The sequence below is a fragment of the Neopsephotus bourkii genome, unplaced genomic scaffold (genome assembly GCF_033783945.1).
Source record: "Neopsephotus bourkii isolate Nb327-2 ecotype Australia unplaced genomic scaffold, CSIRO-AGI_Nbou_v1 NB_659, whole genome shotgun sequence".
Taxonomy (NCBI): Eukaryota; Metazoa; Chordata; class Aves; order Psittaciformes; family Psittacidae; genus Neopsephotus; species Neopsephotus bourkii.
The window spans coordinates 232,423-253,792 of NW_026901158.1; the positions used below are offsets into that span (position 1 = coordinate 232,423).

A 21,370-nucleotide genomic window follows, 5' to 3' on the forward strand; every position below is an offset into this window, starting at 1 on the left:
CTCTGCATGTTGGTGACCCTGAGCTGGGCTAGTGGGGTGATGCTGGTGTAGTCCATGGTCCAAGGTGGGAACCACATTTGATGTGGCATTGTGGACCTGCAGTGGTGGGGCTTTGCTTCATGGAGATCCACAGAGCAGACAGTGATGGGCTTTGCTGGGAAACAAAGGTCATTTTTGAGTTTCTAATGACTCTGCCTACTCTTTGCCTCCTCCCCATTTTACTTACTCCCCCTCTGCTGCTTCCCTTCCTGGTACCTGCCAGCATCTCTCTTCCTGCAGCAGCAGCATTTGCTTTACTTTCCCCAGTCTTTCTTGAGACCGTTTCTGCTCAAAAAAGGAGAAATTGGGAAGCAGAGTGGGGAGCGAAGCCTGGAGGAAAGGGTCCTGCTGCGCTCTTCCAGAGTGTTAGAGCCTGTGTTTGTGCCTCGTGCTCGCCGGCGTCCGCGGGACCGCTCTGCTCTGGATATCAGAAGCCGTTCAGGGCAGGAGGTGTTAAGACATGCAGCCTGTGCTGCAATCTGCACTTGGATCTGAGCAGATCTTATCAGGACAAGGCAGAAGCCTCCCTCCATCCCTCCTGTCTTCCCGACTTGTTCTCCTTATCCCCTCACCCCTTTTTTTTTTTGTCCAGACATAATTAATGTAAACCAAATGCTTTGTGCACAGCTGCTGGCATCCTGAAACTGCTTGTGTGTGGTCTTTCCTTTAGCCTGGACAGAGATGGAGCAAGACTCTGAGCACTATCCCAGATCTGCTTGGGTAGAAAGCAGCATCTATTGCACAAGAGGCACCTTGAGTCTTTGCGTTCCCCTCATGGGATGAGGTTATGAGATGGCTGGGCAAACTAGCTTAAATAAAACGATGGAACTGCCCAAAAACTTTGTCTCCCAAATCCAGCTAAATCCAAGCTCAACTTTTCTTGCTGGTTGGAAGAAAATTGCTTTGCTGAAACCCAAAATATCTGTCTCCCTTTTGTGGCTGTCTCTGTGTGTCTTTGCTACCCAGGGGTTGGATGCTAATGTACCAAAGCTGCTGCAAGAAGGATGCAGGAGGACCTCATGCTGCATCTGGCACATTTGGAGCTGGAGAGCAGTGAGATCTTGTGATTTATTTTTTTCCAGCCAAAGGGACAATTTCTGGTCATTGCTACCGCTTGGTATTGCCCCTGGACCTTTGGGGCATGATGTGCTAGAGAAGGAAAGTATTTGACCCTACCTGTTATGCTCCCACAAGCTCAAGCATTCCGAGCAGCTCCCAGCTGCCTGACACCCTGAGTATGCTGAGAGAGCTGCAAAGGGAAGCATCAAAAGATCCCTTTGTTTTGCCAAACACCCCCATGGCAGTGGGCACGATCCTGCCATGGTGCTGAGGTGAGGGCAGCCGAGCGCCCGCGGCAGCCAGGCCCTGCATGAGTCAGTGGCTGAGCATTTTGCAAACTAAATGGGAAGCATCTGAGGGCCTTGCCATGGACGTGCTTTGGATTCCAGGGTGATTAGGATGCTGCGGATGCCGGGGTGAGGTGGGCTGGGTGGTGGGTCTAGGGGTGACCACTCTCATGTTTCTGCTCAAAACCTCTGCCTCTCTTGTGGCTGGGAGCTTGAATTCATCCTCCCCATGGATGCTGAGCAACTGGGGCATCTCTTAAGGTGGCTCCTTCTGGGGTGGCTCTGAGCAAAGAGCTGAGCAGAAAACTGATGTGCAACGGAACAGGCACAGTTTTGGGGGCAATGTTTGCAATTTACTTTTCCCTTTCTCAAAGGCACGGGTCTGGAGAGCACGTGCATGAATCCACACAGTATTTTGGTTGCAAAATTAAAGACAGATCTGACTTTCTGTGGAAGACTTTCAACCAGCCCATGGTGTGGTGCCTGGAGAGGCTCAAGTATCCAGGAGGGGTGACCTCTGCTCTCAGCACTTGGTTGAGTGATGCTCACAGGAGAAGGGGAGGGTTCAGAATCTCAGAGAAATGCCTCTTCCGGTCCCCCATGCTCATTTCCAGCCCCAGGATGCTCCATGGCTGTGGGGCTGATAAGTGCCTGTGCCCACAGCTCCCTGGTGATGATGGCTTTAAATGAGTGAGAGGCTGAAAAATGACAAGTGAGATTTTTTTAAAAGGTCACCTCGGCCTAAGAGGCAAAAATTCTCCCTTGCTCCAGTGAGATGCTTTAGGAACTGCCTTAAAATTAATCCAAAACATGAACCCAGCTCCAAATGAGTGGGACTTGGCTGGACACAACATCTTTAAATATAGGCAGGATTCCCAGAGGGTTTCTGGTGGTTTTCCTGGTCACTTCTTATTCCTCCGTCTCCCCCTCTGCTCCCCCCTCCTTGCATAGTTCTCTCTTCATGCCTCTTTCCACATTTTGGGTAGTTGCTGTTTGTTGGTCTGAAGCCTCCCCAGACCAGCCGGGGTTGCGACACTGCAAGGGCTTTTGTGTTGGGATGTTTTGCTTGTGGTGGCACTTTCCCGGGAAGGCATTGCCCGGGCAGCAGCGGCCTCTGCCTGGGGTTGTGCTCCTGGGGCTGGCAGAGCGTTTCCAAAGGGGCAGATGCTCATGGGTCGGGGCCCTGATGGACCCCAGGCTGTGCAGAACTGGATGAGACTTCGTGTACTCTGACCCTCTGTGCGGTGACCGGAGCAGGTCCTCATGGCCAGTGCAACCCTCACAGACCCTTTGGCTGGGCAAGTGGTACCCAGTGCGCTGGTGGGCTTGTGGGGATGAGCTCTGTGGTGCTTTCCTGAGCTATTCAGCTCTTCCTAGCCTCTTCCCACCTTAAACGTGAGGCTGGGGGCATACAAAAGATGAAAGGGAATCAGTTTAGGTTGGGAAAGAGTAGCAAACCCCTTACCAACAAAGCAGGGAGGCTCAGGCTTTGAAGAGGGCTGTTGGACATGTCTGGACATACCAAGACACATCTGTCTTTAATTCTTCCCTCTGTAACTGAGACCAGGACCAGGGAGAGGCATGGCAAACCCTCACCACGTGCTGCAGGTATGTGTGTGTATGTGTTTAAAGAGCCTTGGCAATGCGGCAGCACTAGACGGGTTATAGCCACATGTTCTAGTGAATGCAGCTTCCTATTGACTTGTTAAACATTTGCTATTTATCAGATTTTACTTTTAAACTGTCTGTAACAGTCTGGGAGAACTTGTGTTAAAATCCCTTCCAGATGTGAAGGTGCTACCCGATACTTTGGTTATAACCTGGACCCTCGCTCCTGCTCCATTCAGATCAGCTCAACTACTGTGAAAACGAAAATGCAAATAAAGACACAGAGAAGAGAGAGGCATGTAAAATTTCCCCAAAGTTTCCCTTTTACAGGCAAAGCAGATCCTGCCTTTATAAGGAGATTGTCAGTTTTATCAGAGAACATTAGCTTTGCTGGAAAACCACAGGTAGGCAGGGGAGAGCAGCCACCAGCTCTGTCTGTCCCTGCGGGTGTTTTTTAAAGTATTATTTCCTCACTGAAATAATGTGTCTTTGGGCTTCCCAGACACATCAGCTTGTTTTATGAGCATCAGATGATGTGTGCAGTTGGAAACCTGAGCGGTTCCCTTGCACTCGGAGCACATGGATCAGGTAACAATGGTTCCTTAAATGCTCAGTGAAAGGCTGCTGCAAGGTTGGGAACTGGTTTTAGCAGCACCCGCTCTGCAGACACGCTGCACTGTCCCACTCCAGAAGAAGCTCTGGGGCCACAAGGTAGTCCCAGGTTACAACAACTTCTCCCGCTCCATGGTGTCTGTCAGATACACGGCCCGAGACAGCTCCCATTGTAGCAAGGGAGGGTTTTTCCACTGACTTTAAGAGGCGCTGGACCGGGGCCATGCTCTGTGTAATGTGGATCCGGGAGTGTGCGTGATGCACTGCATGATGACAGAGTTTCTGGGAGATTGGCCTAGACCAAACCCCTTGGACCCGGCTCGCTGGGACGGCTCCGACAGAGGAGGGGGGCGGCTGGAGACACGACCCTGGCCCTGGCGGGACTGCAGCTGCGAGCGCGTCCCCGCTGGAGCCCAGCTGCTCAGCGCCGGCGTCGAGCCCATGGCCCGCGGCTGTGGGGAGCGGACACCTGCAGGGGGCTCAGCCCGACTGCGCGCCTTGGGAGCACCCGGGACGGGGATGGAGTCTCTGGTGGGAGCCTTGCTGAAGGGCTGAGCGGGAGGAGGAGAAGGGAAACCGTCGGGACGCCGCAGGGCATTGCTTTAAGCCAAACCCTGCTGAACCCGTGGTTTTTTTTCTCTTGTTGGTGCTGGGTTAGGCTGCTTTGCACCCGAACGGGAGGACCCACTTTGTTGCATCTGCTCTATCTCCATCCTGTGCTCCTGCGGAAGGTGGTTACTGCAGAACAGCACCAGCCATGGAAAATCCCTCGCTGCTCCTCCTGGGTGCACCCTGCCTCCTCTGAAGTGCAGGGTACCTTCTCTGAGCACCAGAAAAAGACGTGTATTGGGTCTGGGATAGCTGGAGCAAGGCTGAGAGATACGAAGTGGTCCCAGATAGGTGCTTCAGTTGCTCCATCTCCCCTTTTTTCCAGGCTGACAATGGGGCTGGTGTCTCACAGTGCATCTGTGCTATGTACCAATGTTTTTGGTCTGTTTAGGACATTGATACTGGTCCCCCTTTGCCCCTGCAGGCCTGTTTTATCCTTGCTACAGGGCACAGACTCCTCCTGCACATCAGAACCAGAGGGTGATGGAGGACCCCACGGCAAGGACTCTCCCTGAGGCTCCCCACATTGCTCTTGCTCCTCCCTGCACAAGAAATCAGCACTCAGATTTCCAGAAGAATCAGGTTCCTTTCCCTGTCAGAGAGGAGGCAGGACTTCTCTGTTAGTCCTGGTGGATGCATCTCCTTAGGTTGTCCACCACTGCTCTCAATGAGCTGCATGTGCCTCAGGATGGAGCAACAGGACTTTCTGAAGTGAAACACCACTGTGGCCTAAAGGGCATAAAAATGAGGAGAAGGAAAACCTTGGCCCCAGGGTCTGTGATTTAACCTGGCTGGGCTGGCTCACAACCTGAACATGCACAGAGGAATGGTGGTGCGAGGGTGAGGAGGGAAGAGCAGCGTCTGGAACAAAACGTGAAGCAGTCTTTCAAAATCACATGGTGATAAGATGTTTTCTGGAGTGCCCCGTAGAGCTGGCAGCAGAAACCAGGCTTTTATGTTTTGGTCTGGCTAGATTTTCACTTTCTGCAGCCAAAGGGATCTGGATAAAGTTTGCCTGGAAGATTAGCTGGCACCAAGCCTGACTAGACATCTCTGGAAGCCTCCCCTTGAGCAAGAGTAGGTCCTCATTCCCCCTTGTCCTGGCCCTGCTGTAGGTGAGTGCAGGGGGGGGCGTGTGTCCCTGGAGGAGACAGTTCCACCATCGCTGCAGCCCAGGGCCAGCCCCCACCCCTCCGCAGGCCGGGTCCCGTCCTGTTCCCCCCCCCCCGCCCATGCGGCTGAGGGCGCTGGGGAGCGTGCAGAGGCGAGCGGGGTACAGGGAAGCCCTGCGATGGAGTGGGATGGGGGCACAGAGCCTTGGCCCTGGTGCCCGGCTTCAGTCCTTGCCTTGGGACACGCGTCCTGCATGCGGTCTGTTCCGACACCGAGGCTGACCAGCGAGATGGGGTGCTTGGAGTCCCCGGGCAGGACCGGCCCCTCTCAGTGCCAGCCCCGAGACAGATGTGCGGCGGCCGCTGCACGCCCGATTCGGCACTTGCTGCCGTGTTCAGCCACATCCGAGCTGCGGGCCCTGGGACAGAGCTGCCAGGGGGCGGAGGTGCGGGATGGGAGGCCGAGCAGTGCTGTCCGCACGGGACAGCAGGCACCCCGTGCTAGCCCAGGCACAGAGCAAATGGGGTTTTGTGCCTGGGGAGGCATCGCAGAGCAGGGGGGTTGCTGGCAGCTCCTGCCCGCCCTTGGCCCTGCTCTTCGCCGCTGCACTGGCAGCAGATGCTGATGCCTCCGGAGCGGAAAGCCCAGTCCCTCCCCTCTCATTCCTTCTTTCCTTTTTGCTTTATTTTTTTCTTCCCCCCCTCGATTGATCTTAAAAAAACCCAGGCGGTTTGGGCTTCATGAAACCCAAATGCCTTTTGCAGCATCAAGCCCGGATCCCGTAAGTAATATCCCAGCGTTTCAGAATAAGACAGTATATGAAGTAGACAGGGAGCTATAAAGACACTTTAAAAGGGGCAATAAAAGTTTTGGGTTTCATATCATCTTACCAAAGAAGAGAATAACAGAGAAGCAGGAAATTTCAGTAGCAGACATGACAAAGGTCACAGCACTCAGACTGCACCTTAGACAAAAACACCTACTCTTATGAAAACAGCAAGAATTTTTGGCAGGGGCTCAAGAGCTCCTACAGGCAAAGCTCTCGGCAGCGCTGAAAGGTTGTAAGACTGTTTTGTCTAAGTTGCTGAAAATGTTTAGAATATTTCCCTGCATTTGTATTGCAGGGGATATCCTGCCTGGGTGACAGCGAATTCCGGCTGTGAACTGCTGGGTGCTGGCACTGCCACCAGCCGGGACCCTGCAGAGGTGCCTGGCTGCGCTTTGGCTCCAGGGGTGGTGCTGGTCCTGCTGCACAGGGCAGAAACGGATGGACGGTTTGCACAGTCAGAGCAATGCCGTGGGGCAGCAGTAGCAAGAGAGGAAAAAGGCAACCTTGCCTGTGATTTTGCTGTGTGCAATGTACTCTTGGGGTGGTTTTCTTGGTGTAACACCTGAATACATGGCAGGTGGGTGCAGGACCTTTCATCTACTCAGCTGGGCCTTAGCTGACATGTGCTCCTTGTTTGCATGGGGTTTGACAAACTATTTTCCCTCCTGCTCGGTCGTGGTAAAGTGTTGCAGTTACCCAGTGCCTCTCCTCTCGGCGCTTCACCCGCACAAGGCTCTCCCCATGCCCACGCTGCCCGTGGCTTCCTGCAGGGCTGTGCATATCCCCCCAGCCCGGGAGGGACCCAACAGCCATCAAATGAGCCAGGAGTTAAGGTGCCACTTCTCAGTGGCTGCAGCGAGTGGCCGTGGCTATGCAGTGGGATGGAGGCTGTGGGCACGGCTGGTCTGGGTCCTGGGGAGGGTCAGCACTGAGTGTTTGCACCCGAAAACGTGCTTGGGGTGCTCAGTGCGGCCCCGGCTGCGGGAAGCGGCTGCTAAACCTTGGACCAGCTCTTGCACACGCTGCTGAGATGCTGCTTGTGCTTGGCTCTGTATCAGGAGTTGGAGCACTTAGGACCATGTTTTGGGGATGCCCTGAGCTGTCTTCTCATGGGAAGGTTCTCCAGCCGTGTGCAAGCAGTGGGAAAGCACATTTTGCAGAACATCCCCAGGGCTGGATGCTGAAAAAGACCCCATGTGTTGTGTTGGTTTAGGTGTTGCTGAGCTCTTTGAAAACTCTTTGCTAGCACTGCCTCTGTGTGCAGCTGCATCAGCTGTGCCACCGCCTGCCAGTGGCTCTTGGATGCTCAGGGTTCATAATTCATTTATATTTTTGTTGGAAGCCCATTTGGTTTTGGTTGTTGCCCTGTCGCAGGAAGTTGCTCTGATGAATGACTGGGATGGATTTCTCTTCCAGAGGAACCCAGGCTTAATATGGGCTTTCTGTGGACATCACTGTATATCAATACTGCTCTAATTGTCCATGACATACAGTCTTGGCATTTTTCCCAGACAGTCTAAATAAATCATACACTTCTGCTATAGTAAACAGTCTGTTAGAGGAGATGTTATAGGCTCACAACTCCCTCCCCCTGCCACCCCCCGCAGGAGCTTCTTTTCTCTGCCTCTATTTTCCATGCACTTCCCATGCTAAGGAGGCACCTGCAGCAGAGCCAGGCTGCAAGCACAGCGTGCCCAGTGCCGCAGCGCCCGCCGGGCTGTGGGCAGGGGAGGAGGTGTGCTCGCCCCGAGCTCTGCACTGGGGCTGGCATCAGCCCCCGACTCTGTGGAGCTAAGCTGGGAAGTGTCTTGTGCTGCTTAAGAAATGCTGGCATCTCACACTTGCGAAGTCTTTGTTAGTTTGTATTATTTACATCAAGAGAACGCATAAATAAAACAGTAAACATCTCACAAAAATACAGGTTCTGTTAAGCGGGCATTGCAAACGAAGCCTTGAGCACTCGGCGTGGGCAGGCCTGCACCAAGGGGACAATTCGGGTCCTCCTGGGCCAGTGCAAGGGACAGCCTGGGCGGTGACAGCCTGGGAATGCCCGGGTCTCCTGGGACAGGGACAGGTTCACCAGCCCGGACAAGGGAGAAGTATGGGTGTGTGGCCATCTGGAAGCCCGACATCTGCTAGGGCCGACTGTGGAAAGGTGAAGACCTTCCAGAGAAGGAAATCTCAGGGTGTGCCCAGACCTGGTGGGAAAAGATGCCCATGTCCCACAGGAAAATGCAGTGGGCATTTGGCTGTGCCCCTCCATGGCCTCAGGAGCAGAACAGCCACTGCCCTGCTCAGCCAGACACCTCAGACACAGCAGCAGAGTGTGGAGCAGTCGAGCCTGGCGGGGGTCCCGCCGGTCCCAGCCTTCTTGTTCTCCTTAGGCAGCAGCAGCACGAAGGCCATGGCCAAGGCGCAGTGGTAGAAGCTGTGCACGTAGGTGTAATCCCACTCCTACAATGGGGAGAGCGTTAGAGAGACCTGCCGGGGTGTTTGTATTAGGTGCAAAACATCAGGATTCTATAAGTAGCCAAAAGGAAAGGAATAAAAATGAATTCCTGAGCCTTCTGCCTCTTTTTCTGTCAGAGAAGAAAGGATGTGCAGCCTTTAAAACAAAACAGCAAAGTGGATTTAGCACATTCTAATTTGCACGTTTCCCAGTCGTTGAATGAAGTGTTTCATTACCCCGCAAAGGCTGTGGCGGTGAGGCTGTGGTGTGGGGGGAGGTGGCTTCTGCTAAGTGACGGTTTTATGTTCTGCTAGAACGTGCAATTACGGAATGCTTTGAAGAACACCCCTGGGGATGCTGCGGGGTTGTGCACGGTGGCTCCCGACACACAGCGCGGCCGCTGCGGCGGGGCTGGGCTCGGCTCAGGCGGGATCGGAGCCGTGTCGGGGGTTATCGCCGTCCCCATGGGATCGACGGACCCTTCTGTGCCAGACAGGCGCCTGGCCAGCGGGAGGAGCAAGAGCCTGGAAGCACGGACTGAGTGCCCCTGGGAGCCCACGGATCATTTTCTCTTTGGTGTGAGCCAGCTTTCGACCTGGCCATGCCTCGGCCGTATCCAGCCCTGCCGTGGCTCTGCACACTGTCCTTAAGTCACCCATGCCCAGCATCCAAAAACCACCACTCGTGTTTGATAAAGCTGTTTTGAGGACCACATATGGCTACAGAAAGCATGGTCCATGTCCTTGTGACTCACTTAACAGGGGGGAAGAGGGAGCATCACCCTGCATGTCAGTTGCTGCCATGTCTGTCCTTGCCCACACTGCAATTAATGGGCCAGGGGTTGGGATGGGGGCAAGCAGGGAGGGACCTGAGCTGGGTTTTGTCCAAGTCTGGAGGCAGCCCTGCATGCAAAGGGGGTAGGTCTCCTATCTTGGTAATGTCCTTTACACCTTGTAAAATCAGTTTGAGTGTGCAAACAGATACCTCAAAGAAGAACCTCAGCATCAGTGCTAATGCCCCAAAACAGAAGCCAGGGCCGATCTGCTGGGTGTAGACGCTCTTGTCTGGATAGAGCCCTTTCTTCTCTTTCATCTTTTGTAGCTGAAAGGAAAGAGAGAGCATACCAAGGGTATTGACCCGGATTTAGCTGCTGCTCCGTGTCTGAATGATCCAATGAATGCTGAAATAAAACCAGGCAAGACCCCCAGAGCAGCTCCGCTCAGCTGTGACGTCTGCCTGCACACAGGAAGCACCTCTGCCTGTGATGTGCAGGAGGACCCGTGTGCTGCAATAGGTCTTCCTGCCTCATTCATGATCATAATGTTTTCTTAATATTCAGCCCCAAAACTGGCTCAGGGAGTGTGTGCCCTCGCAAGCCCAGTCTCTGGGAGAGTGGGTTCCAGCACAGCATCTGCCAGCTGGGGGATTCAGGGTAATCCCCTGCCTTGGTCCCCTCCTTGCTCATACCCTCCTCATCATGGCCACTTGCTTTTAGCTGCTGGCTGAGCAGCTGGACAGGACTTAGTGACGGTAGACAGCTGGGACTTGAAGCACTGTATTTCTGTGATGCTTGGCAGCATCTTCCTGCAGTTTTTATCCCATCACTGGATCCTTCTCCTTGCCCTCTCCTGCCAGTGGCTCCACCAGTGTGCTCCTGCCTGGGTCTGTGGAATCTGCTGTGCGCAGGACACAGGATGCAGCTCAGTGCCCGGCTGTCCCAGCCTGGTGCAGGCAGGCTACAGGCAGATTCCTTCCCACTTTATCACTGTGTTTTATGCACATCCTCCACTGGCTCCGGGGCAGCTTACCGGACCCCTCTGCCTCTGAGTAGCTGTAAAAACTCTATAAATATGTTCCTCCTGATTAGAAATGCAGGGACAGAAGATGTGGTAGATTGCTCAGACTGATAGAATCTGGCATTTATCAGTGGGGCCGCTTGCTGTCTGCCTGCTTTCTGCTCAGGTTGAAGGAGAAGTTCTGTTTAACCACTGTGATGGCCTGAGCCTTTCCCTACATACCCATTTCATGGTTATCACCAGCACGGCCGTCCCAATGGGTCCTGAGTAGACACCGTAGCCCCAGCGGTCATGGTAGATCCTCACGGCGATGGTGAGGACACCAAACATGACAAAGGTCGATCTCTTCGGTTCATCAAACTCTGCCAGGGCTGCATGGCACCAAGCACAGGGGGTATCAGCTCACCCACCCTCATCTTTGGCTGCTCCCCTAAAGTCTTACTGGGGCCTGTCCTGCCTGCCCTGGGGACCCTCAGCATCCAGGTCTGGTTTGCCCTTCTTATGCCTCCCTGATGGGGAAACCGAGGCACATGGGGGCAAAGCAAACCACCCTGAGACATCTGAGTGGTGGGTCTAGGAGCTGATTTTAGGGGTCTTACATTCAGTGTTGTGTGTGGGAGCTAAAGGAGATTTCCTACCTTTCCCCTTCCCTGCCTCGACCCAGAAGTCGGAGGTGATTGCAAACACATTTGCACCCAGTGAGCTCTCCATCAGCTCTTGGGTTTGTCCTGCATCTCCAGCCCTCCCGAAGTTGCTGGCTCAGCCCTAAGCAGCTTCCACCACACTGCTGTGGTAGGACGGTGCTCACTGAGCGATGGGACTGGGCTGCCCGGCCCCGCCAGCACCTGCCGGAGGTTCCAAGCTGGAAGTCGCCAGTGCGAGTGAATTATTAGAGGCTTTTGTTTAGCACAGAATGGGGTAATAACTGATAAAAGTTATGGATCCCAGTGGGCTCCATGCTTTTCCAACTCGCACAGCTGTGTTATGGCTGTCCTGGATTTGCATTCCGGGAAGTGTGCCCAAGGGTCTGAGTCCACACATGTGCAATTGGGCTCTACAAGCCACAGCAAGAGGCTTCCCTGGGCTTCAGTCACCACACCTTCCATGTCCTTGGATCATGGTTTTATAGGGAGTTTGGCTAAGGGATAATGTCCGTATTTTAATCTCTGTTTTTTCCCTGCAGGTCAATATTTTAAACACTGGAGTCCAGGATTTGTATTTTTTTGCAAGGTTTTTGAACGCAGTAATGAAGCAATCAAATTGAATTTTGCTGCAAGGAGCCAGAGTGTCTGGATCAGCTCTGACCTACCCTGACACTGCTGTTATCTACTGAAAATGCCCTTTGGAGATGGTTTTCCTCATTGCCTTCTCTAGCTGAGCAGAGAGAGCCTTGGAGTGCCATGGACAGTTTGGGAGTCCCCCTTGGGACTTGCAGCGGGGGGGACAGAGCCATTTCTAAGGTTAATATTTTCCCCACTCAGTTTTCCTTGCATGGAAGAGTTATCCTGTTGCATATCCTAGAAGGGGGCTCATGCTCTCTGCACTGCTCAGTGGTGAAGGGAGGAGGGATGGGTCTGTGGCCAGTGGAGGGGATGCTGCCCCACGGCTCGTGCTGGACGCAGGAGCTGCAGGAGCCCCCCATCCTGGCTGGAGGTCCTGCACCATTCCTGGAGTCTCAAGGAGAAGAGGGGAGAGTCTTGGGGGTGTTTTGGGGGCTTTACATCAGTGTGGTGACCCCAGTTCAGCCCTGGGAGGGCTGGGGACCCTGTCTGGCTGGAGCAGGGACTGGGTGTGCAGCTACTGGAGAAGGTCTGGGTCTGTCGAGCAAAGCCTTTGTTGCTGAGTGCCTGTCCCATGTCTTTCCCCTTACCCTGCTCTCTTCTCCTATCAGAAATACTCATGACCTTCACATAACTGGTTTGAATTTTTCATCCTTCTTTAGTAGTGGACTTTTCTTTTTTAAATCTGTTATACCTTGTCTCAGTGGCAAACAAGGGACAAAATGAGAAAAAAGAGGAAAGGGAATGTGGGAAAAGGAAAACTGAGGAACAGGGAAAGGGACAGGAATTTTTATAAAAAGGAAGTAAAATACATTTCTGTTTTTTCTAAGCAGATCTAGTATTTCCCGTCAACCCAGACTAGGGTTTTGATAGACTAGGAAGATATATTTGTTTTGACTAAAACTACTTTGATTTGCATGTTACCAAGGGAAATGGTAGATTCTGCATGTCTTAATGTCACCCAAGTCAGGACAGGACAAGCTGATGGGCTCAGCGTGGGAAAAAGGGGAAATGGGAGATTCCCTGGTAGACAAGGTTTCAGACTAAGTCATGGCATAGTACTGTCCTGCTTTGAACTAAAGCACAAGGCTTCATGTGTGACTTGCCAATTTGAAATAGAGAATTCTACTGTTGTAAGGACATGCAGAAGAGCTGATGAGGGCAGGGGAGCACCCGACTAACGCAAATGCGGGTGCCACAGCTCTGTTTATCCAAGAGAGAAACTTCCCCAGCCACCACCCAGGACGGTTTTCGTGTATGCCTGGACCCCACTGAGTGCAATAGCTTTCCAAGTCATTAGTGATACAAAAATGGATTAAACCATAGCATGGGCTGACTGCCAGAAAAGACAGTCTCAGAGCTAAGTCTTGTAGATGGGAGCTCAAAGGCATCAGGGTTTCTGGGAGCTGAACCCACTAACCATCCCACCAGTGATGCTGACAAATCCTGCCCGACCTGCAAACACCGGTGGAACCATGAGAGACCAGTGCTTACCCATGAGGGACACCCAGATGGACAGAGCTGTCCCATAGATGCTGAAGTACTCCAGCATGTCGTAGCGCATGAAGCACAGCACTGATAAGCCGGGGCCATCACATGCATGGTAAATCTAGAGAAAAGGAAAGGAAAAAAAAAAGAAAGGATTAGCAAACTAGTTGTTTACTCACTGAGCAGTGAGGTAAAAGCTCTTACCAACTGGTCTGAAACAGCCTTTGCATGGCTTTTGAGAGGATGGCCAGCCATAACAATACAGTCTCAAATGCACCAGGGTTACTGGTACACAGTAATGAATGTATTTGAGACATGTCACACATTTCCTGAGAATGAGAATTCTTCTCCCTTAGCCTGCATTATGTGTGGGTGAGCTTTTGCTGGCATCTTGATCTGTGCCAGAATTTGCAATCTGATGGCCTGGGAAGGTCCCAATTGACTGGAAGTTAGCAAATGGGATGCCCATCTCTAAAGAAGAGCTGGAAGGAGGATCTGGGCAATGACAGGCTGTCAGCCTGACCTTGGTGGAGGGGAAGGTTATGGAGCAGACCATCTTGAGCAACTTGAAAGGTCTTTTCCAACCTAAAGGGTTCTGTGATTCTATGATTCTATGGTTCTGTGACCAAGCTGCATCGAGCCGAGCCCCAGGCAGTGCAAGGACATCCTCTCCAGCAGAAGAAGGACTCTGGGGTTGTGGTTCTAATTGCAAAAGGTTCTTGTAAAACAATTCAAAATGAGTGTCCTGATGAAATGTGTGTGGATGCCAGGTCACTAGCCAGCGAGATGGGGTTTGCATGGCCAGAGTCTGAATAGTGGGGAATTCACTCATTAGTGCAGTCTCTTAAAAGCCACTGGCTGCTGCCCATTAGCTCGTTGATCAGGTTATTTGCAAAAAGTCCATTGTCATGCAACATAAATGCAGACCCAGCCAAGAGAAATTTTCCAGTGCAACCAGAGGAATGCTCCCGATGTTTGCCTGGCGCTCCCCTTTTCCTCTGAGCATTCAGCCCTGCAGGTCTGGTAGCACCAGTGTGTTCGGCTGTTTCTGAAGAAGCCCCTTCGCTGCTTGGCAGGATGCCCTTGGAACAGTCCCTGCTGCCATGGCCCAGCAGGGATGCTGATATTATTTATAATGGGAATAGCTGCAAATCCTTTGGCTCGCAGCAGTTTCTAGAAAAGATTGCACCACAGCCATAATTCTTTTCTCCGTCTGAGATAGGGCTCAGGGAGTCTGGAGACGGGGAAGAAATGGTAGAAGACAAAGAGCGTGTTTCTGGCTGGCATCGCAGCACTTGTCTGCTACGGACATCTGCTTTCACTACACTGATGAGGTCTCCTGGGGGAGGAGGAGTGGGATGCTACAAGAAAGGCAACAGCAGCAGCTGCTGTCCTTCCTCCTCCCTCCCCCTGACCCTGCTGTCAGCTCCCTTCCCTTCCCCACACACAGATATTCTGCCTCTTCAGGCTCTTTGCTGAGGACCTATTTCACCTCCCATTGAAACCCATGCCAATTTTCCTATTGACTTCTTGGGGAGGTGAAGCAGACACAACCCCAGTGCGAGTGGAATCATAGATGTCTGGCTTCCCTGGGGAGATGGGGGGGGGGGAGGGGGGGCTCAGATGGGACGGTTTTATTAACTAGTCCTGTAGTTTTGATGGAACTGGCAGAATTTTCCCACCTGCATTGTGTTTTAATTGTAGGATTAAATGGTGGATCCTTAGGACTAAAAGACTGGCCTTGCTCAGAGTCCTGCTAATGTGGAAGAGTTTTACACACCAGGAAGGTCCTTTATCTACTCTCTGCCTCAGTTTCTCTGTTCCTGTGCAAGGGATGTGACAACCATCATGGAGATGCCTTGAGACAGGTGGGGAAAAGAGCTAAATGCAGTATTGGTTGGGTTGCTGGGCTATTTCCTTCATATTCTTTAGCAGAGCATTGTCAGGGGGTTAAATAGGAGATTTTTCCTACTGGGATGCTGCTTTAGGTGCTCAGCCCATGTGTGTGCAGAGGCAGGAATACAGAGTGCAGGGCAGCTTACTTCCAGGAGCAGGAGTATTAATTACTTTGTGTAAGTAAAGACAACTGACTTTCTCCACACATTATTCCCAGGGGGGGAAGGAGGGTGATCCCGAGCCTGGTGAAACACATGGCTCCTAACTGCTCTGCCAGGATGGAGGGTTAATAATAATGTTTCTTGATAGCTCAGCAAGTCTTAGTCTTTCCTTTCACAGTGCAGAAACTCCCCTGACTCCAGCATTGCTCCCACCACCAGTCAGCAATTGCAAAATCAATAATTCGACTCCGTGCTTTTGGCTAAACTGACAGAAGCATAGAAAGAGACTCTGGATAGAATTTAAACCCCAAGTTCAGCATGGCCACTTACCAGCTGTAAAACAAAGAGAAAAACCAGCTCCAAAACATTGCAAATCAATCAAGTCTCTGCACCCAGACCCTCTCCCTAACCTCACAATCATAAACCACCATTAAATCTATGTAAGGCCACCCCTTAGGACACCCTAAACTGAAGAATTAGCGTCAGCACTGCGCATGGTGGGAAATAACTGAAAACGGATATTCTGGGGGTCGCACCAGCAGCAGCTGTTGGGTGAGGTCCAGGTACCCCTCCCCATGGAGACCACTGCCGCGGGCAGGATCCCAGGGGGGATGCAACACACATGGAGGGTTTGGGTGCATCTTACCGCCACAAAGAACATGGTGAAGAAGTAGACCATGGCTTCCATGTGGAAGCGCCGCTTGGCTGCGATGCTGATGGTGGGGAGGAAGACCAAGGTGCTGATGGTGGGCAGAAGGAGCTTGGCCACCAGTGAGCCCATGGGTGCCTTGTGTGCTGCCGGCTCCCGGGACCTGATCTCTGCGCGCTGGACAGGGGCAGTGCAGGGAAGAGCTGTGTCGAGTGTGCTTTAAAGTTTAAATGTCCTGGGCAGGGAGGGCTCGGGTAGGGAGCAGCTGCTGCCGCAGCCGCCCCTCTGCTCCTGGCTCTCCCCATCAGCCACATTCCTGGCACAGCCGGCGGCTCCTGCAGCAGATGCTCTGTGCCCCCAGTATTGTGCCGGTGTTCCTAAAGGAGCCAGGGGAATGTCGTCCTTGCATGCCTTGTGCTGAGCGTCAGAGCTGATGCAGGGTGGGTGAGGACTGAGGGTTTGCTTGCTCCCCATGGGGAGACCCTACATCTGCATCCTACTGCCCCTGTGCCAACCCTGGGTCAGTGCTGCTGGAGCAGCCCTGCAGAGAAGAAGCATCCTCTGTGCCACACTGGCATGAAGTAGGGAAGAACTGGTACATGGCAGGTACCAGGCAATTCTAAAACACTGGGATGTGTCTTGCTACTTCTGCCATACCTGAGAAACACACACCAAGCTCCAGATCTGCCTTTTATTTCCTCACAAGGACATTCCTGGAGCAAGTGGGCCTGCTCTAGCAGAGCACAGGCCTGGGGAGCCCATTTGATGCAGGGTCTATAACATCAGCTACGTGCCTATGTGCCCTCCTGTGCACTTGGTGGAGTTAAGTGCAGTGAAGTTTCCCAGCCATGCCCTCAGTTTTTGCAGCGTGGCCACCTCCAGGAGCTCTGTCTGAAATTCAGGAGCTGAGCTTCTCTGGGATGGAAGAATTTGAGCAGAAAAGCTGGAGGGAAGGAGACCAAAAGCCAACCAGCGCTGGGGCTGTTAATGCACTCAGTGGCTTCTCTCTTTTGTTATGACTTTTATGATACCGCTGCTGCTTCCCTGTTAATATCTTTTCCTTGGAGCCTCTCATGGATTCTCGGCATCTCTTCGGTACAGCTGTTCCCAGGACGCAGGGACCAGGAATGCTGCACTTGAGCAACCGCCCTCGTGGCTGTGGATTTGGGGGGAGGGTGCGAGCTGTGGTATGAGCCACCATTCCTGAGGCCGACAGGATGGGCTCGCCTCTCCCCGGGAGGGGTCCGCTGGGAAAAAGGATGCACACAGCAAAGAATGCTCTTTAAACCACTCCAGGTTGGAAAGGACTCCAGGAGGGGGAGCAATGGGGTGGTGTGTGTGCAGTGAGAATAGCATGACAGTATTAAAACACTGATCTGAGAGGGCTGTGCTGAGAGCCTTGCTTGGGGCTCAGCAGAGATGAGCTGGGTATGGCTCCTGCTTTTAGCTGATACTGCAGGAACCATCCACATTCTCTATCTGGCTGCAGGCAGCATCCTTCTGTGGGATGCTGCCCACACCATGTCTTCGGCTGCCCTCCTGCATGGACAAGCCATAAACTTGCCGCAAACCCCTGCAAAATTTTATCTCTCTACCAATAAATAGTGAAAAACCCATGTCCCTATTTACTGTGCAAATTAATCCCTGCAGGCCAGCACATGAATACCTGCTCCTCCCCAGACATCCGGTCCTGGGCAGAAATCAGAACCGAGAGCCAGTGTGCCCCAAAGTACCTCTTCCTTTCCTCTGCCACATTCTCAGACATACCCTTTATTCCCTGTTGTTCTTCCATTAGCTGCTTGGACCAAGGAAGGTGGTGGGGCCACCGCACAGCAGTGCTTGTCCTGATGGGGTTGGCTGGTTGCACAAACTGCTCTGGGTTCCTGGCTAAGCAAAACCACATCCGTCTTGCTTCTGTGGCCATGAGGCTGGTGTCAGAGAGGTGAGGACACAGCTCGGAACCTGCTGGTGAGCACAGACTTCCACATCTGGGTGCAAAGGAGCCACCCACACCCTTGTGGGACCATTTGCAAAGCCGTGCAGTGATGTGACAAGCCGCCTACCTGCAAGGCCTTGCAAGGCTGGTGGTTGTGCCATAAGCCAAGTGGCATCAGGTGAGAACACGATCACACCATTGTTAAATGCATTCCCCTCGTCCCCATCCTGTGCCCAGAGTCCAGCTGCAGCCCACTGGAAAGGAAACCCCGGCTGACTGCTGAATGCAGCAAGTGCCAACTGTGGCGAGCACTCCCCTGAGCAGGGAAGTGTTGGAGTTGTCGGGAGCAAGAAAACATTCCACAGGTTGTCGGGGGGGTTGCTTTTTCCCTCTTCTCCCCCAGCTGCACAGCTGGGGCTGGTGTTTGGTTTGCAGCCAGTGCTGTAGGCACTGAGGGGAAAAAATCCCACCGTTTTGCACACGTGTTCCAGCCATTGTTAAAAAAGAGACCCCAAAGTGAAGTGCAAGGCAAGGGGCAGGCAGGTGACGAGCTCCTGTTGGGAGCTGCTGCTTAAAAGGTCTTTGTTCAGGCTGCAAATGAGCCGCAGTGTGAGACGTGGGCTTTGCAGACCTTCCGAGGGAGGAGCCCAGGAACAAAGGACCAGGACTTTGCTCCCACTCTCCTAAACAGGTAGGAAATGTAGAAAAAGCAAATTAGCTTGTGCATTTAAGTACTTCTGGAAAGCAAATCTTACATCCACATTCCACAGGGCTAATTTTGTGTGGATCAGAGTGCACGCAGCAATGGTGATACATATGGCTGAAAACTTGTTCCCAGATGCCAAAACCAGGTTCTGGTACGCTTTCCTGGATCCTTCCAGGGTAACATTAACCATGATTTTCTGTAAGCACGCCTACCCTTTCAACACAGACACTGCAGCAAAACAGAGAGACATAGATAGCTTTGTTTTATTTTTAATATTAAGGTGATAGTTTGAAAGCAGTATATATTGGAACAGAGAATGAGGAGCCTGGGCCTATTGTGAGTATTGAGAGCATATTCTTCTTGGACTAAGTATAGGATGATCTTTCATTTGTGTGGGGTGTAGACTGCCTCAGAATTGAAACCTGCTCCATCGTGTGCCCCCAGTTACCAACTGGTTTGAAATAATGGTGATAATGGCACTAAAATGGAGGTCAAGGTTGCAGCTCCTATACGGGCTGCAAGTTGCGGTGCTGCCGTCCAAGTTCAATGTGAGCAGGTATGCACGGATGGCTGCGCCAGCTCAGTGCTTACTGCAGAGCATTGTTTACCACTTCCATTACTTCAGAGTCCAGCTTTTCATCTCCACAACACTGTGACTTGTACATTCTGGTCTTAGGAATGGTGGTGAAAAGCTGGACGACGGCCTGGCCAGGATGATGCTCAAGAGCCGTGGCCCTGGAGCAGCACAGTCAGCCCCAAGGAGCCCTGAGCAATGTAATGAGCACTGCACCATCCATCTGGCAAAGGTTCCTTGTCTTCTTGCTGCTCTGCCCTGGGAATTTGATCAGGAAACCTCCTGGTGTGAAAGGACCTGGTGCAAGTGTGAAGCAGCCCATGGGCACAATCCCTTCCCTGCCCAGCTGGAGAAGGCATGGCTGCAGCACCTGGGTAAAACACCTCTCACCACCCACTGCAGCCTGTGGCCAGAGCTGTCGCACAGGTCGCTGGTGTGGGTTGTGCTTTCTGGATAGCAGGGATCTGAACACCAGGGAAAAAGAGCCCAATAAAGGCAGAGCCACCAGCTGCGCCTGAGCCCCTTGTGTTGCAGACTCATCTCTGAACTGCCGCAGTGCTCACCTGGTCCCGTCCACAGCCCTGCCAAAGCACCTGCATCCTTCTTTTTTTTATTAGTGGAATAAATTGCCACTTAAAATACCTATGCTTCATAAGGCCTGGCCCCATTTTAGGCAGCTTTACTGAATATTTGCCCTTAAAATTTTCCCTTTCACTGTTGAATAAACCTATCATGCATATTCCTCGCAGGTATCCCTGCTGCTTTTTTCCTTAGGGCTTTCTTTTTTTTCACTCTTCCCTTCTCCTCTGCCCTGCCATGGCCTGTAACAAGCATGTCACCACTAACGGTAACAACACGTCTTTTCTCGTCACTGCTTCTACCCCTTGCTGTGTCCTGGGTGGCCTAATCCCAGGAGGCAGCACAGGGGTTTATTGCCCGTTTCGTGGTGTTTAATGGGCTTTTTACAGTCAGGACTCCTGGAGCCCAGGGATGATGTGAGGGTCTCAGCACTCCCACCCCAGTGTTCAAAAATGTCGTTTTCTGAAGAGAAAAGCTTGAAGCTGTGATGCTTCCAGGCTCAAAATCCAGAAGGGAACAAAACAGGTCTCGGGTTTTTGGGGAGTCTGACTCATGACTTTTGAATGCCTGTGGTTGGCAGTGCCGCATAGCTGATGTCCCTCAGCACAGCTTCCCTGCAAGACTCATTCCATTAAAAGAAAAGGCTTTGTACTTTTGGGTTTTTAATCTTTGTATAGCTAAAACTGTGAACCAAGCACGACTCGTCTGAAGCTCCTCCAAGTTCTTGCAGGGATGTTGACTCCTTGGGGACAGGTAAAATTCAAGTTTGCACAGAAAACAAGGGGCTTTTAAAGCCACTGAAACTACAGTTGGGACCATACCTGGGGATACTGTGGTCACCTGGGGCTTTCAAACTGCCCAGAGATGTTTTTGAGCAGGAGTCTGGTGGCAAGAACAGTCTGGGGGCTTCGGCTTTGTTGGTTTAGACTCAACAGTTTGCAAGTCTCTGTGGAAGCAGCCCTCACGCTGACAGACATAAATCATCCCATCCACATTCCAGGAAGGCACGCAGAGACGAAGCGCTTGCCCAACAGTGCGCCGCAGATCACTCTGCAAGGGACTGGACTGTCTCTACAGGACACTGGTTTTGGTCTCCTCTTGCCTGTTTCAGTTACGCAGTGGTAGGCACAGCCACAGCTCTCGAGAAGAAGGTAGGGCTGGCTGCCAGGGCCTTTTTTTCAGCTTTGACATGTTTCGACCCCCCTGGCAATGTTCCGGCTGTGCAGGGGCCTCATCCGCTCCATGTGTGGCTTCAATTTGCCCAAGAAGCACCGGGCTCGCCTGGAAACAATGCCCGTGGCTGTGCAGAAGTGTTGAACAAACGGGTCCCTTCTGTCAGAAGTCTTCCAGAGGAAGAAAAGCCGTTAGTTGTCTGGCCCTGAGCAAAGGCAAAGCTGCTGGGGGGTCCTGGGCCAACAGGCTCCAGACCATGCTCCTGCTCCTGCTCCAGCGCAGCCTGCCTGGACTTGAGCGGGTGTTTCGGTGGGGCTGGCTACAGCAGAGCCATGCTCTCTGCCACGCCAGCACCAGGCCCAAGCCAGGAAAGGGATGATTTTGCTGGGAAAGCAGTGCCGGAACGCCCCAGCCCGTGGTTCACCGAGAGCAGGACCTGCTCCAGGGACATGCCTGGGGCTTGGTGGTGCTGGGTGTCAGCTCTGGGGGGTCAGAGGGCTGGTGCGTGGGGCAGGATGGGGAAGGTG

The 21,370-nt window shown here is 52.6% G+C and overlaps 1 protein-coding gene across 1 annotated transcript; it reads right to left on the bottom strand.

Annotated features, from left to right (window-relative positions):
• Window positions 1-8,281: 8,281 nt before the first annotated feature.
• MYMK (myomaker, myoblast fusion factor) lies at window positions 8,282-16,007 on the bottom strand. Its single transcript, XM_061352303.1, has 5 exons — window positions 15,873-16,007; window positions 13,176-13,290; window positions 10,624-10,772; window positions 9,590-9,706; window positions 8,282-8,610 (listed from the first exon to the last, which is right to left on the bottom strand). The coding sequence occupies exons 1-5, from the start codon at window positions 16,005-16,007 to the stop codon at window positions 8,464-8,466; spliced, it is 663 nt and encodes a 220-aa protein (XP_061208287.1). The 3' UTR covers window positions 8,282-8,463.
• Between the last annotated feature and the right edge of the window lie 5,363 nt (window positions 16,008-21,370).